The sequence below is a fragment of the Prosopis cineraria genome, unplaced genomic scaffold, assembly GCF_029017545.1.
Source record: "Prosopis cineraria cultivar Desert tree isolate PC_DT_omini unplaced genomic scaffold, ASM2901754v1 PC13, whole genome shotgun sequence".
Classification (NCBI taxonomy): Eukaryota; Viridiplantae; Streptophyta; class Magnoliopsida; order Fabales; family Fabaceae; genus Prosopis; species Prosopis cineraria.
Genome location: NW_026555344.1, coordinates 19,272,476 through 19,287,521, shown reverse-complemented (window position 1 = coordinate 19,287,521; position 15,046 = coordinate 19,272,476). Strand labels below are relative to the sequence as shown.

At 31.6% G+C, this 15,046-nt stretch overlaps 1 protein-coding gene across 4 annotated transcripts; it reads right to left on the bottom strand.

The window, feature by feature from the left end:
* Nucleotides 1-7,737: 7,737 nt before the first annotated feature.
* On the bottom strand, nucleotides 7,738-10,589 carry LOC129290676 (uncharacterized). Of its 4 annotated transcripts, XR_008588495.1 has the most exons (4): nucleotides 10,280-10,589; nucleotides 10,071-10,187; nucleotides 9,155-9,226; nucleotides 7,738-8,072 (listed from the first exon to the last, which is right to left on the bottom strand). XR_008588495.1 is itself a non-coding variant. In XM_054927539.1 (3 exons), exons 1-3 carry the CDS (start codon nucleotides 10,471-10,473, stop codon nucleotides 9,190-9,192), a joined length of 348 nt encoding a protein of 115 aa, XP_054783514.1. In that variant the 5' UTR covers nucleotides 10,474-10,589; the 3' UTR covers nucleotides 7,738-9,189. The 4 variants fall into 4 exon arrangements, 3 of the variants coding, with proteins under 3 accessions (XP_054783514.1, XP_054783515.1, XP_054783513.1); XM_054927539.1 differs by having other exon boundaries at nucleotides 7,738-9,226; XM_054927540.1 differs by lacking the exon at nucleotides 9,155-9,226.
* Between the last annotated feature and the right edge of the window lie 4,457 nt (nucleotides 10,590-15,046).

Here is a 15,046-nt window from a genome sequence, read left to right as displayed (position 1 = left end):
CAGCCCACCACACAGAAAGCACAGAGAGGGACACGAGAAACAGAACCAAGAAAAGACCGATGGAAGTGCAGGGAACCACGAACTCAGGAATCAACCTCAATAGTGGCAAACCCACAGCAAACACTGATCGGGAACCGACTAAACAGCAGGGGAAGGAGAACGAAGAAGATGGAGAATAACAGGGGAGTTGAATTCAAAGCTTCTCTCTCGATCTCCAGATGATTCAACCAAATGGGGAGGAACAGAGAAAGGGAAGATGGTGGCTGGAAGCACAAGAGTGAGAGACCACAAGGAAAAAAAAATCGAAGAAAAGCAAAGGATCTAGAATTTTTCTCCTAGCGCGTGTGTCTGACCGAGAGAGAAGAATAACATTCTGAACATTAGAAAATTGCGCAAATTATAAGAGAGGACACGGCATTTTTTTTTTTTTAAGAACGTAAAAGGCACGGGCACTTTAATAATTTTATTTCTATGATCTTAAGCTAAATAAAATTAACCTATTACTCAAAACAATTCAAACTCTAGACTTTTAAATAAGCTATTAGCATATATTTCACTAATTCAAGACTCTTCATTTATCACAAAACTAATATAAATAAAATATAAATTGGGAGAAAAAAATTTAGTTAATTTAAAATTTAGAATCATTATATCCTTACTTTTGTCTTTCACGTTGGTGACGAGGTCAAGTCCCTTCTTTCGTAGCTTATTAACATCATTTTTGTACTAAAAAAACTTAAAATATACAAATGATAATTAAACATCTTGAAATATGATAATTATTATTTAGCCCTTGAGGACTTTCTTGGTATTTTAATTTTTGATGAAATGATATATTTGCCTCAGTGACTACCATAAGAAATGACTATTTTGATATTGAGTTTTTTATTAAAATAGAATAGCAAATGATTTCTTCCTTTTTGTAAATTTTTGATTTTAAAACAAATTAGAAAATAACTACTTTTTTGAAAATGTCTACTTTGGTTGCACTTGATTGATAAACGAATTTATAAAAAGAAAGAATTATTCTTTATTTTATTTTAGTTAATAACTCAACCAAAATAGTTATTTTCTATAATCATCATTGAGAGCAAACATGTTATTTCGTCAAAAATTAAATAATGTTTAGACAAGTCCATTGGTACTAAATAATAATGACCACATTTTATAATATTTAATTTTTATTTATATATTTTGGAGGTATTTATTTGGTACCATGAAATTCATGATAGACCAAGCTGTACTAAATCTATTGCAAACGCCTAAATCCATTGCAAATTTCAAAAAAAAAATGTTGTAAAAAATAATGCAATGGGCTGATTTCTTGCTATTTGCTACAACTAAAGTATATGGTGTAGGGAATTTGGTTGGGAATCATATGCGCACTCCTCGTTCAAGTGGTATCCTTATTAATAATTACTATACGAACTGATTGGGACCAAGAGGTGAACATTCGATCTTATGTTTCACATCCTTTTCTTTTCTTTTTCTGTTTTTTTTTTCTTTTTGCCAACGATGTTTCATATCCTTTTCATTTCCTGGTCACGTGCTTAACTTTTTTTTTTTAAATTAATCATTTAATGATTTAATCATTATAATTTTAATTTAGTTGTAGTTCAATTATTGAATTTTGACTCATTGTAATTTGATCCTTATAATCTTGACTATGTTATAACTCAATCTTTCCACTTTAACTCTTACAATTCAATCCTTATAATTTTAAAAATTTAAAATATTAGTTTCAATTATTATAAAAAAATATTAGTCCCAATATTTAAAAAATAAAATTATGTTAAAATTTAGGACTCAGATTTTAATTTACTAAACCCTTTTATCCTTTATAAATATTATAAGGATTAAAATTTTAAAATATTTTTAATTTTTTATAATTTTATTTTTTAAATGTAAAGACCAATATTATTAATGGTTAAAACTATAAACACTGAGTTGCAAAAGTTAAAATTTAAATTTAGAGATTAAGTTATAATTAAATTAAAAATATAAAAGTTGAATTAAAATGAGTTATAGTTTAAAAATTAAATTATAATTAAGTCAAAATTTCGTTAGCCAAATTAATTTCTGCCTCTTTTTCCCCTTAAAATCTCTTTAGGCAATGAAAGCTAGAGTGTATGATTCAGCGACTATAGAGAGCATGGTCTCGTGAAGCTGTCAAGCTTTCTATACGTATGCAACTATACATGCCACAGAAAGTATATGTAGAACATAATTATAAATGTTGACACTTCATGAAGCCAAATTGCCAAAACTTTTCACCATTCTGTTTGGCATGCATAGACATGCCACAAAAAGTGCTATATGTGGAATTAGCAATGTTTGGCCTCAAAAAGATAATCTGATGCTGGATCCACGTGACAATATTGACGGACAATATTTATGATGCATTCAACATGCGATGTGACTGAAGAAAGCTGGTTTTTTTTTTTTAATTACATAACCACAGTAAAACAATACAAAGAGACTAACACCTAGTCATGTCTAAAATTGAAAGGTTTTTACAGTCAAGTAGGGGTACATCAAAAATCAAAATATCAAACATATCATGTGGTGACTAGTAAACTAAGAAATCAACACATCTATTTGCTTTTCCATACAAATAGTCAAAGGTGACTATCCAATTATATCTTATAGTGAGGTTTCTAATGTCAAATAATAGATGACCTTTAGAGTAGGTAATGATTAACAATGCCTCCATCAAATTTGAGTGGACATTGACTTTATATAATTTTGCATTCCAACAAAAATTAAGACTTTTGAAGATTCTCATGAGTTATGCTGCTGTGCTAGGTTCATACCTAAGATTTTTAGAAAATCCCTTAATTTAATTTTTCTTATCATCTCTGATAATGCCTCAACAAACTGCAACGCCATTCATGTTAATTAAACTATCAATGTCAAGTCTAATTCATCTGGTTTGGTTTGTAATGGCTAAAAACTAATAAGGGCCTTCTGATTCAATGTACTGCAGAGAATAAAAGAAAGAAGAATTCAGGCCAAATCCTCATAAAAATGATCATAAATACGAAATTTTGTGGGCTAGCTCAAACTTCAGCAACTATTATTACAAGTTATAATTCTGTTTTAAAAAGAAGTGAGACATTTAAAAAAAATGAAAATGAAAATGACCTCATAGACCATGATAAAATATAATCAAGTTCTCCCAAACGTCAAACAACAAAAGATTGAAGAAGAACAATCAGCTAGAGTGTTCAGACATGGGGGGAAAAAAAGAGCCAAAGTGCACTACTATATATTCCCCTGGTTATATTTATATGGTAGAGAGAATATTAGTTTTTATTTTATTTATAAGAAACCTTAATGATTATTGAGTTAATATTTATTCTTTACTCTTTTGCCTTTATTAAATGCTAAAAATGTTATTAAATGTTAAAGTATTTTATTTTTAAAGTATATATATTTAATAGGAATAAGGTTCAACACTTTGAATTTTTAGACATAATTAATTGGTCTCGTTTGGTTATTAGAATGGAGTGTAATGGAATGGATTAGAAAAAATCAAAACAAAAATAAATTAACCCTTTCTTTCATGGTAGGTATAATAAAACTTATTAATATATACTACAAATATAAGAATTATCACACCCGCCAAGCTATTTATTCATTGTTTTATGCTAGGCACCCATTTGGAGCCAAAACCCTAAATTGGCTACTTGTAAGGGCAAAAATATAATTTTCATGGACTTTGAGACAAATACCTAGATAGAAAGTACCCACTGAGATCATGATATTGATATAGAAATCACTTCCATGTTCCAGGGAAAACTTTAAAAATACATTCAAGACATCTTTCTTAAATTTAATCAGTGTTTCAATTGTACTATATTGTGTTTCCTTTGTTACATGTTCTTTATGTTATATCATTAACTGGTCTCAAGAAGCTCTATCTAACTAAATAATAATCTTATTATGCGTATTACATACATTTTGTCTCATTTTTATTGGTTCACATCATCACAAGTGCCACATCGATATCTTACACGTTATTGTTGCATCCTATTGTGTCTAGTTGTATTTGATTACTTCTAGAATGGATCTTAACATCCCTAATGCCTAGGAAAGGTATAAAAATACATGGGAAACATAATAAAATGGATGTGCAACATAATAATAATATTTAAATTATTATATATTGAATTGTTAATATTTTAATATGATATTATTATTCAAACATAATATTTTTAATTACTTATTGGTATTTTTGCTAGCAGTTTTGATCGATTAACACTCAGTAGCTAATTAAATTGATTGGTCAAAATCTTATTTTGATATTTTACAAGTGGTAATAAATAATATTTTTATCTTAATATTTATATGTAATTTTGGAGACTTAATTATTATTAATTTTTATATAGAGTACTTATATGGGATGTTTTGGATCCATTTTTGAAATTTTTGAGATTTTTTTCTACATTTTTTAAATCAACTAATAGTTAAAATTAACTTCTTTAACAGTAAGATGTTTAACGCATGATTTTCAAAAGTTGAAATGAAAAATAGTGAATAGTTAAGGGGCAAAAATACCCTTTAACTTTATAAAATATCTATGTTTAATTTTTTTTTTAGTTTTTACAAAACTTAGAGAGAATAAATCCTAGAGATAATACTTCTGAACTATTCTCTTATCACTTGAATTCAATCAGTCATGAAGTACATGCTTCTATAGACTAAAGTACATGTAAACTGCTTAACCACTTGGCTAAAACTAATTGCGTCCGAGACTTGAAACGAACTAATAATAACACAACACTTGGGCTCAGGCCCAATATAAAAGTTCTAGACTAAGCCTAATATACTAACACCTCCCTTGCTTGGGAAAACAAAAAAAATGAAGCGGCAGAGCAAACCACCCGCAACAGGTTCCATATGACCAACGGCACACATCTTATTGTGACAATACATATAAAAAAACAGCAGATTGGGCTTTTCATTAAGACATCAGCAAAATGGGCTGCAGTAACATAACCAACCCGAGCAAGGCTTGCCTCTATTTTCTCTTGAATGAAATGAAGATCCAGATCAACATGTTTTGTTTTTGAACGCAACAATGGCTTAGCTGCAGAGCTACAATGCCTGAATTGTTATGCAAGTCCAATATGGTCTCATGCCTCAACTGACAACACTCTCATAATCAATTATATATCCAATATTAAATTCTCAATAAATGTTTCAACAGATGCTCATAATTAAAGTTACTGCAAATAAGCTAGTCATACAAGTCTTGTAGCCTTAGGCCTCAACTAACAGCTCTCACATAAGTTATAATAAAATAATAATAAAATAAACAATTAATCCCAATGAAATAAGAGTCCAAAACTGGCAATAGATATTGTTCTTTAAATTAAAAAGTTGGAGTTAATTTAGTCGGGAGATATCTATCCATTGCCCTCAATATCTCAGGGAGATATTCTTTGCTATTAATAGTGGCTATTCCTTATAATTACCAAAAAAAGACAAAGTTAAGGCTGTGTTTTGGCTAAGCCTTAAGTTTTTGGTTGCTTTTCCTTTACTTCATTAGGCTTACCTAAAAATATTCATAACCACATAATGAGGACTCAAAAGTCCGACAAACCTCAAAAAATTTATAGAGTAAACTAGGCAGGTTAAAGTCAATTAAGTGCAGCAGATTCACTTATATATTTTATTTCAACATAGATAAACATAAAGGAAAATATGCATACATGCATGTATGAAATTTCATTCTTATCTCCTCGTTATGGCTCCTTGGACTGAACTCATGAGATACCATAATTTACAGGATCTATTCATGTGATGATTGGACTTCACCATGCTCACCAATAGTAAGTTACACCCTTGCTGAAAGGCTTGACACTCACCACCAATCCATAGGTTGCCTCTCTTTAAAACTACTCAAAGAGCTAGGCATCTTGTCCCAAGGGCTCCAACCATGTGAGATAATGAGAGCCCTAAGAATGGCTAATCATGGTGCATGTGCGGGGTGGTGGTAGATCAAGTGATTAATCATAAATTCAAATCATTATCACATAATTATCTAAATAAGATTCCCCATACTTGATGGTTTTATGAGAAAAATGATAAATAAAAAAGGTGAAAAATATTTAACGGTTGCTTAGAAACAATTGTCAAGTATCTAAATAGATGCTTGACAATTATTAGTTAATAATCATCAAATACATAACACGCGCACATACACACAAATATATTAGACACTTGTTTAAAGATAACTATCAAATATAAGCAAGATATACTTGATGGTTATCTTTAAATCAGCATCAAGTAGATAATATAAAAAGAATTTTTAAAAAATATATCTATGTGGTGCCTGTTCTGTAATAACATAACTATCAAGTATCTCAGGTATATACTTGATGGTTATTTTAGAACAAGCATCAAATATGTATTATTTGATGGTTTTTCTAAAACAATTATCAAGAATTGTGTTTTAAAATTAGATTCGTTAATTGTTTTGTTCTCGCTCTAGACACACCTAAACCTCTTGAAAACCCTTCAGACCATTGCGAAAACATATTGTCAACAATCTAATCATGATTTTGCACTATATTGACATTGGGTTCATGATTATTGTGCTCATTTGCTATGGTGTTCATCGAATGTGTTCACTCTCATGCCCTCCTCTCTCATGTTTTCTGTGTTCTCACAACCCTTGAGGTTGGTTGTTTGATTTTTCCATCATCAATCCTTCTTTTGAGTTCTTCATTAGGAGATGTTCATGATTTCGTTTTTAGGTGATTTTTAATTTTGATATTCTGAGTTAAAGAATCTTCCTATTATTTTTTAAGTTAATTTGAATATTTCCGGTGGTGTTGCGTGCATTCACTTACTCTCTTATTAGTGTTTCCTATTGCCATATAGACAGTTTGTGTTGCTATCGCTAAATGATTTTTAACTGAGATGGTTTGATGAAATAAATAGCTGATTTATGGTTGTAACCAAATCTTATTTTCTTTATAATAAAGAGTTCACAAGGTACCTGATAAGCATTGTTTTTGTATCATTGTGATATTTTGATTAGTAAGAATGTGGTTAGATTAAAATGTCTTTGCTTTCTCAAAGTGCTTCCATTCTGAAAGCTTAGGGGAAAACTTGAGCTATGTGAGTTTTGATGTTGAATTCGCTTTGGATATGATGTCGTTTTGACTGAATCTAGTGTTATTATATATTGGATTTAATTTTCTGTAACTTAAAGTCCTGATGATTAGTATTGTTGCATATTTTGCTATTATGTGATGTTAAAACATAGGACTGAATTGCAATAATTTTGAACTGAGTATTGTTGATGTTTGGTTTTGGTCATTCAAAGGAATTAAAATTGTTGGTGGTCAGTTCTATTTTTATTAAAAATGGGAACAAAATGGGAGAGGTTGGAATGTTAAAAATTCGTATTCTCCCTTAATCTATCCACATGTCTCTTTACTTTTTTAGTTTTTTGTCATCTGGCAGGCTAGGTAAGGAAAGTGCCAGCCTGTCACTTGCTAACTTTAGTATCAATATATCTATAAAATAAAAACCTTGCTTTTTTCTGAAATTGTGATATTGTCATAAAGTTTTTCATGTCTAAATATTTTCTTTGCAGTCGCAAACTGTAATAACCCTAAAAAAATAATAATATAAAATTAATTAATTAATTAATAATACTAAAAAATTAATAACAAAATATATTTCGATTGTATTTCTATATAAATTTTAGAGTAGTTATGTCACACCCCAAAAATCAGGTGTGACCGGCACGGGATATGGGTACAAAACTCATGTCCCTTAAGCCTTGATCGGAGAAACTCTGAAATTAATATATTAAACATACTAATAGAGTAAATAAAAAAAATTGTTACAATATTAAATCAGATATTCAATTTTAAAAGAAATGTAAGGATCCTACCTGTAGTATATGTGGAGCACCTAAGGCCAGACACCAACGTAGTTATAAAGTTCAAATTTTTCATCAAATTAGGATTTGACTAAAATAATTCTTCTGCTTCAATTCAGCAATAAAACTCCTCAGCGAATATCTCGAGTCACGAGTTCAATTATACCATCTGAGACCAAAATATCTTTTCCAGTGAATAACGTCCCAACAATAAATAATTGAACATGAATAAAAGAAAAGTTTGAAGCAATGCAATTAAAAAAAACAACGATTTTCATAAAAATTTAATAAACTTCAAAAATAAAATAATTTTATAAAGTTTAAATAAAATCTTGAATTATTAAAATATCATATCAAATATTATTATCACTTGATTGTAAGAAAGTAAATAAATAAAATAAATAATTCTAAATAATTCACTAATTAAAAACCAATGGAATGTAAAATCATCAAATAATCAAATTCATATTATAGGGACTTATCAGAACAATTAACAAACGTGGACACAAAGTCCACGAGGATAAATAACCAATTGCGGCTCTTGCCACGAAGACAAACGTGGACACACCGTCCACGAGAGTAAGTAACCAAACGCAGCCAAAACCACGAAACAAACGTGGACACACAGTCCACGAGGGTATGTAACCAAACGCAGCCAAAGCCACGAAACAAACGTGAGTACGATGCTCACGAATAACCATCCCTCCGTTCCACGTGCGTTGGCCATCGCACGGGGCTAGCACCTCCTATAAACACCCTGCTAGCTAGGTGTACCATGGCGCGCCAAGGGCTAACGGAACTGCCGTTAGCAACCAATGTTCTATATAAAGTCCCCTTTTAAAATCATTTTCAAACATGCGAGAAAATTATCACTTTTTAGATACAGTTCTCATTCTCAAAATCAAACTCGCATGAATACTTTTAGGCATTAAAACTTGCCAGAATCAAATTTCATATCAGATGCTCATGCTTGCATTTATTGAAAAAAATTCGACGTCGAACTCGCATGAATCATTCTCTGTATCAATTCAACATTTGATAAAATAAAAATCTCATAATCAAAGTTCAAACTTGACTTAATTGATCAAATAACATTTCAAATTTGGTAAAGCTAATTTCTCAATCATAAAGAAATGTTAATCAACAAATATCCAATAATCACATTAATGCTATTAAAATGATTTTAAAAATAATGTAATATTTTAGTAAAGGAAATTTAAAAAAAAATCAGTTGGGACGCTATCCACTTACCTGCAATATTCTCAAATTTCAAAGGTTTTCTCCTTTCAACTCCTATCAAGATCCCCCCTTTTTTCGCACATCCTATAAGAATATTAATAATTGAAACTTTAATTAATTCCCTATAATCTATAAAAAAAAACTTCTTTCCACTTCTAATACAATCCCAATCAACTTCAACCGTTTCAAAATTCCAAATACCAAAATTCATCTCTTAAAATATATCCAATTATCATCATTTATATCTATAAATTCTTCAATATTGCTCAAGCCAAACCGATCTATTTACTTAAAATATGATTATCTCTTAGGCTTGCCTCAATAACCTTAGGTGCATTACTATCAATTATTCAATTAAAACTTTCTAATCTTAAATCTCTTGTTCAGTAATTTATCAACAACTATACCATTCCCAAGAATTCAACTTACATATTAACTTCATAATCAAATTTCTTTGCAAGGTTTAGGTTCATGGATCAATAACATTCAAACTAGCCATACTTCTCTTAAGAGTCAATAAAATTTTAAAAAAATACATATTCAAGCAATCTTCTCCTGACAGACATTTTATCGAACACTTATAATGTATTAATTCACAAACTCATACCAAGCCTCTTCCCTTTTCCTCTCATCTCCCACAAATTACAATATTGATTTTGAAATTAATCAACCAACCCAATTTCAATCCTTTAATTGAAAAAAAATCAGTTACTCTTTAAAAAAATTAAATCTAATTCCTCCTTCTTCCAGTTCTAGCGTGAATGGATTTATCAACTAAAAAAAATCAAATTCATAACCTCAAGCTGTTGATCGAACAAATTTTCCCCCTCATAACTCGCACAACAGCAATAAAATAAATAAGACATCACAATCAAACCAAGGAGCACAGAAAGAACAATGAAGAAGTGAAGGATTAGAATCTCCCCACCTCATATTAACCACGGCAGAACAAAGAAGGAAGAAGGATGAATCTATCACGCTGTACAGGGGAAGAGGAAAGGAACCTTGTACACTGAACCACAGCAGCTCGGACAGGAGAGGAGAACTATTTTTGACAGCACAAAGCAAGGAGGAAGAAGAATGAACAGTGACGCACACAGACAGAAAACAACGACAACCAGAGAAAGAAAAGCTCACGGTGAAATTTCCCAGCAGCGGTGAATAGAGCGATCGCACCTGTTGACATCGACAAGCTGCCTGGCAGAGGAGGAATAATGACTGACAGCAACCAACTCAAACACAAGTGCAGGGGACCAACTGAATGATGACAGAACAGGGAAGGGGAGAAACTTGTGGCAGCAACGACGAACGGCGCTCTCTAATAAACCCATGCCGGTGCCTTTAAAGATTGAAGAGGAAGGATGGAGAACGCTGTGGACAAGCTGAGATCGAAGAAGAGCAGAGGCGGTGGTTCTGGATTCTTCGAAAATGTGAAGGAGGAGAAGAAAAGAAAATGACGCGTTTTTCTCTGCATTTGACCAGGTAAGGAAGATATAAATATAAACTTTAGAAAATTGCTAAAATTACAAGAGAGAGCCCAGTATTCCTTCTAATAACATAAAAAAAATATGGACATTTTGGTAATTTTTTTACAATCTTAAACTAAATAAAATTAATCTATTCTTTTTTAAAAAAATTAAATGTTATACCTTCAAGTAAGCTATTAGCATAAGTTTCACTAACTCACCCATCTCCATTTGCCATAATATTAATTTAAATAAAATATAAATTAGGAGGGTTTTTTTTTTTAAGGTCATTACAAGTTATAATAAATTAAACTGGTAGCTTGATGAAAAATTTCCCTAGTCTTTATTTATTGATTTAAAAAGTAAATATTTTATTTTGTTAGTATTGCAAAATTACTGAAAAAAAAAACAGCTCTGAAACATATATATATATATATATATATGCACTCACACTCCAGTCTCTCCTTCGTATCCATTGTCGATTTTTCTAGAACCCAGTGGCGTGCGCACAGAGAGAGAGAGAGAGAGAGAGCTCCGATCACATCTGTATTCTCCCGCCTCCCTTCTCCGTCTTCAGCCGCTGCCAGTGTGGTTGCAAGTGTTGTATGTGTGTCAAAAGTGTGTGTGTGTCAAAGTCCCACATTGACTAAAGGAAGACATCTCCTAGTGAATATATACTAAGGAATGAAGTGGGCTAGTAAAATGGGCTTGGAGGAGAAGTGGCCTCGCGCACATGAGACAGGCCAACTCAGGGCAATCGCAGTTGAAATCAGCCGATTCGCCCCCCCTGCGCGCAAGTTCAAGAGGCACTGGGTTCCTTTTACCGGGTTATTTTTACAAAAAATGGACATTGATGCTGACAGAACAGATAGAAAGGTTCTCGTCTTCTCCTCTGGTCTTCTGTTCATCTGTTTTCCCTCGTAGCCTCCGCTGTTCTGTTTCCTTGCTCCGCCGCAGGAAGTGCTCGCTTAATCCTGGGGGACTGCCGGTCTACCGTCCAGGTGTACCGGAATAGTTCTTAAGGATAGTGTTCATCCGGACACGACTCGAGCAATCTCCTCTGCATTTGCTGTTTTACCAATAACCCAGGTGTCGCTGTACACATCTGTCGCCGGTGTAGCCAACAGCAAGTGGCCGTTCGTCTGCAGCAGGGAGTTCTGTCAAGGTCCCAGATTTTCTCCTCCCCTGCATTGCTGTCGGGCCTTCTTCCTCTTCCTTCCTTCTGCATCGCAGGCCTCTTCCTTCTTCCTTAGATGCTACGTTGTGCTGTGCTAATGTTGTTGAGGGAGCTTCAACTTCTTCCCGTTGTTTATTTTCTTCGTGCAGCTCGCCAAGGTCTCTCCCTATTCTGCGTCGTCCCTGTTTCTGTGGTGCACTGACTCCTTCCCCTTCTATTTCTTCACTGTCGCTGAACTGATTAAAAAGAGCTTTGAATTTTTCTTCGTGCTCCATCATGATTGGTTTGAGGTGAGGATTCAAATTTTTTTCTCTTCCACTTTATGGAATTCCTAAGTCTGACAATGGGACATCGTTGTTTCTTTTTGACTCCTGGAATTATGTAATGTTTGGGAGTTTTGAATCCAAGGTGCGCGCACGCTATAATGATTGAGGCTGTAGAATTTTCCTTGCCTTGTGCTGCTGTCTGTGTTGAGTATGAAGGGGAAATTGGTTTGAGTTGAAACTTTTAGTATAAAGAACAAAAAATTGATGATGTCGTTTTGAATTTATTTGAAGTTGGACTGATTATTGATGCTGATAAATTATTGGGCTAGTGATTGAGGTTAGGAAGCTCCATTGAATGAATTAGAAATTGATGTCTATGTTTATTGAAAGGCCTATGAGAGGATTTTTTTTTCTCTATTTAATAATTTAGCAATGGCCAAAGATATGTGGGAAAGCTTTGTGATACAAACAATGATGTTTGAAAAATTTTGAATTGTTGGAATCAACTATGTTGTGTTAGAAGGAAGTTTATTGAACTTGTAAATGTTTAATAAAATCTTATTAAATATTATAAGATAGGAAGAGAAGAAAACTTGGTAAGATGCTTGTCAGAGGAATTTAACATATAAAGGCAAGATGCTTGTGATGATTGTATTATTGTTAGTTAAATTATTATAGTAGACACTTTATAAAGGAAGCTGAGTTTGAAATTAGGGATATTGGGAATAGGTTTCATAATTGGTAATTCATAAGCTATATTACTATTAATATGTTAGTCTTTAGAATTTCTATTAAATAATGGATATAATGGAAAAAAAAAATTGTTGGAGTTAAAATTTATCTATCTTTCTTTGTTGAATTAAATTGGACTATAGATATTGGGTTGTAAAGTGTATTTAGGAAAAATGACTATAGTATTATTTGGATACTAGAAGATTAAAGACTAAGTATCATTGCAAGAAGATTAAATTGGAAGCAAATTATATTTTGAAACCCTTCAAGTAAGTAAATATTATCCCAGCTAACTTGTCAATAAAAGTCTTTCATTGAAATTATTACATTTTTTGGCATATTATTCTTATTAACAACTATGATAAATATTAGTTACCTTGTTAATTAAATTATGATTTGTGTTAGTACTTTTCTTAAGAGATATACTTAAAAGATTTATGAAAATGATTTTACAAATTTTAGTGTTCCTTTATTCGATAAAGATAATCATGAAAATTCGTGAAAGAGTTTATGAGATATTAGTTATGAATTTTTACACTTAGAAGATTGGTTAGTTTAAATTGATTCATGCGAGTTTGGTATTAAGAAGAGGATTTTATATTTTGAAAAGTGATTATTTTCTCGCATGTTTGAAAATAAATTTGATAGAGACTTTATACAGAATATTGGTTGCTAACAGCAGTTTCGTTAGTCTTTAGCGTGCCTTGGTCAATGACTAACTAGTTTGATTTTTGTGGGCTCTGTTCTTACGTTTGTTATTTCATGGGCCTTGTACTTGTGTTTGTTTCGTGGCTTTGACCGCGTTTGGTTAGCATTATCCTCGTGGACTGTGTGTCCACATTTATTTCATGACTTTGGTCGCGTTTGGTTAGCATTACCTTCATGGACTGTATTTTCACGTTTGTTTCGTAGCATTGGCTGCGTTTGGTTACTTACCCTTGTGGACTGTGTGTCTACATTTGTTTTCATGGTATAAGTCGAGTTCAATTATTTACTCTTGTGGACTGTATGTTTACATTTGTTACCTATTCTGTTAAGTCCTCAAAATTTTAAATTTTTATTAACCTGGGTGTTTGAAATTCCATTACTTTCAATTAGTAAGTGCACTACTTGATTTACATATGAGTAATTTGTTTTCTTCAAGCATGATAAAGCAATTTCAACCCACTCTCAATTTATGGTTATGATTATGATTTACAGATTTATTAAGTTTATTATATTGAATTATCATTTTTTCAATTGTTTTACATAATTGTTTGAGTTTATTATTTTTATTCTTTTAAATTTTATTTTTTAGGGATACTATTCATTGAAAAATATTTTGGTCTTAGATTCATTAGTTAATGCTGAATCTTCTATGAATCATTGAATAGTTTATTACTGACTAAGAGGCAGAGGAACTGTAGATTAAGCTTCCTTTTGACGTAAAAATTGAATTGTAAAATTGTATTCTGTAAATTAAATTCTAAGAGCTCCATATAGGCTATAGTTAGGGTCTTTATTTTGATATATATTTCTTTTGCTAGTTGAAAAGAGCTGAGCTCTTACTTGTTATGATATTTGCTTGAAAATTTGTGTTGTAGAAATTTAGGAGATCTTATGTAAATGGGAGATTTTGCCAGAATTTCCATAAAAATATTGAGGCTTTGTTTTAAATGAAAAAGAATTTTCATAAAAAAAATTAAAAATTTTTTTGAATTAGGCTTAAGGGATGTGTTTAGGTGCATATTTCATGTCGGTCATTCCAATATTTTGGAGTGTGACACAAACCTAGAAAAGAATCATGCATTTAAGGTAAAAGGTTACCTTAAGACCTTTCGAAAAATTAGACATATTTTTCATCGTTCTTAATCACAAGGTAACAGGATAATATTAATCTTTAGTATTCCGCCTTCCCCTTATATACTCTAATAAGAAGCCAAATCACCATAAAAGATCATATCTAAGACTTCTCTTTGAACCAGAAAATATTTATTAAAAGGTTCTAGTAGGATTAATGATCCAAAACCTGTTGCAAAAGTCTTTAAGGTAACCTTTCAAATGAATTATATAGGAAGTAATGCCAGTAAAATGAAAATATTGGCTGTGAATTGATGTGAAACAACCCTAGTGAATACGAGTGAAGAATATGACTTACGGATGGCAAGTGGAGAAAGTTTAATTTATTAATTACCATTATATAATAAATATATATAAGGCAAGAAAACAACATTAAAATTATACCAACATCTGATGCAATGTTAGAGAAGTTCTGATCCCAATA

Excerpts from the sequence above, each read along its gene's own strand:
- LOC129290676 (XM_054927538.1), bottom strand. The coding sequence starts at position 10,473 with ATGGGTTTATTAGAGAGCGCCGTTCGTCGTTGCTGCCACAAGTTTCTC. Across the intron at positions 10,188-10,279 it reads CGCTGCTGGGAAATTTCACC|TTCTCCTCTCCTGTCCGAGC; the intron begins GTGAGCTTTTCT and ends TGTCAAAAATAG.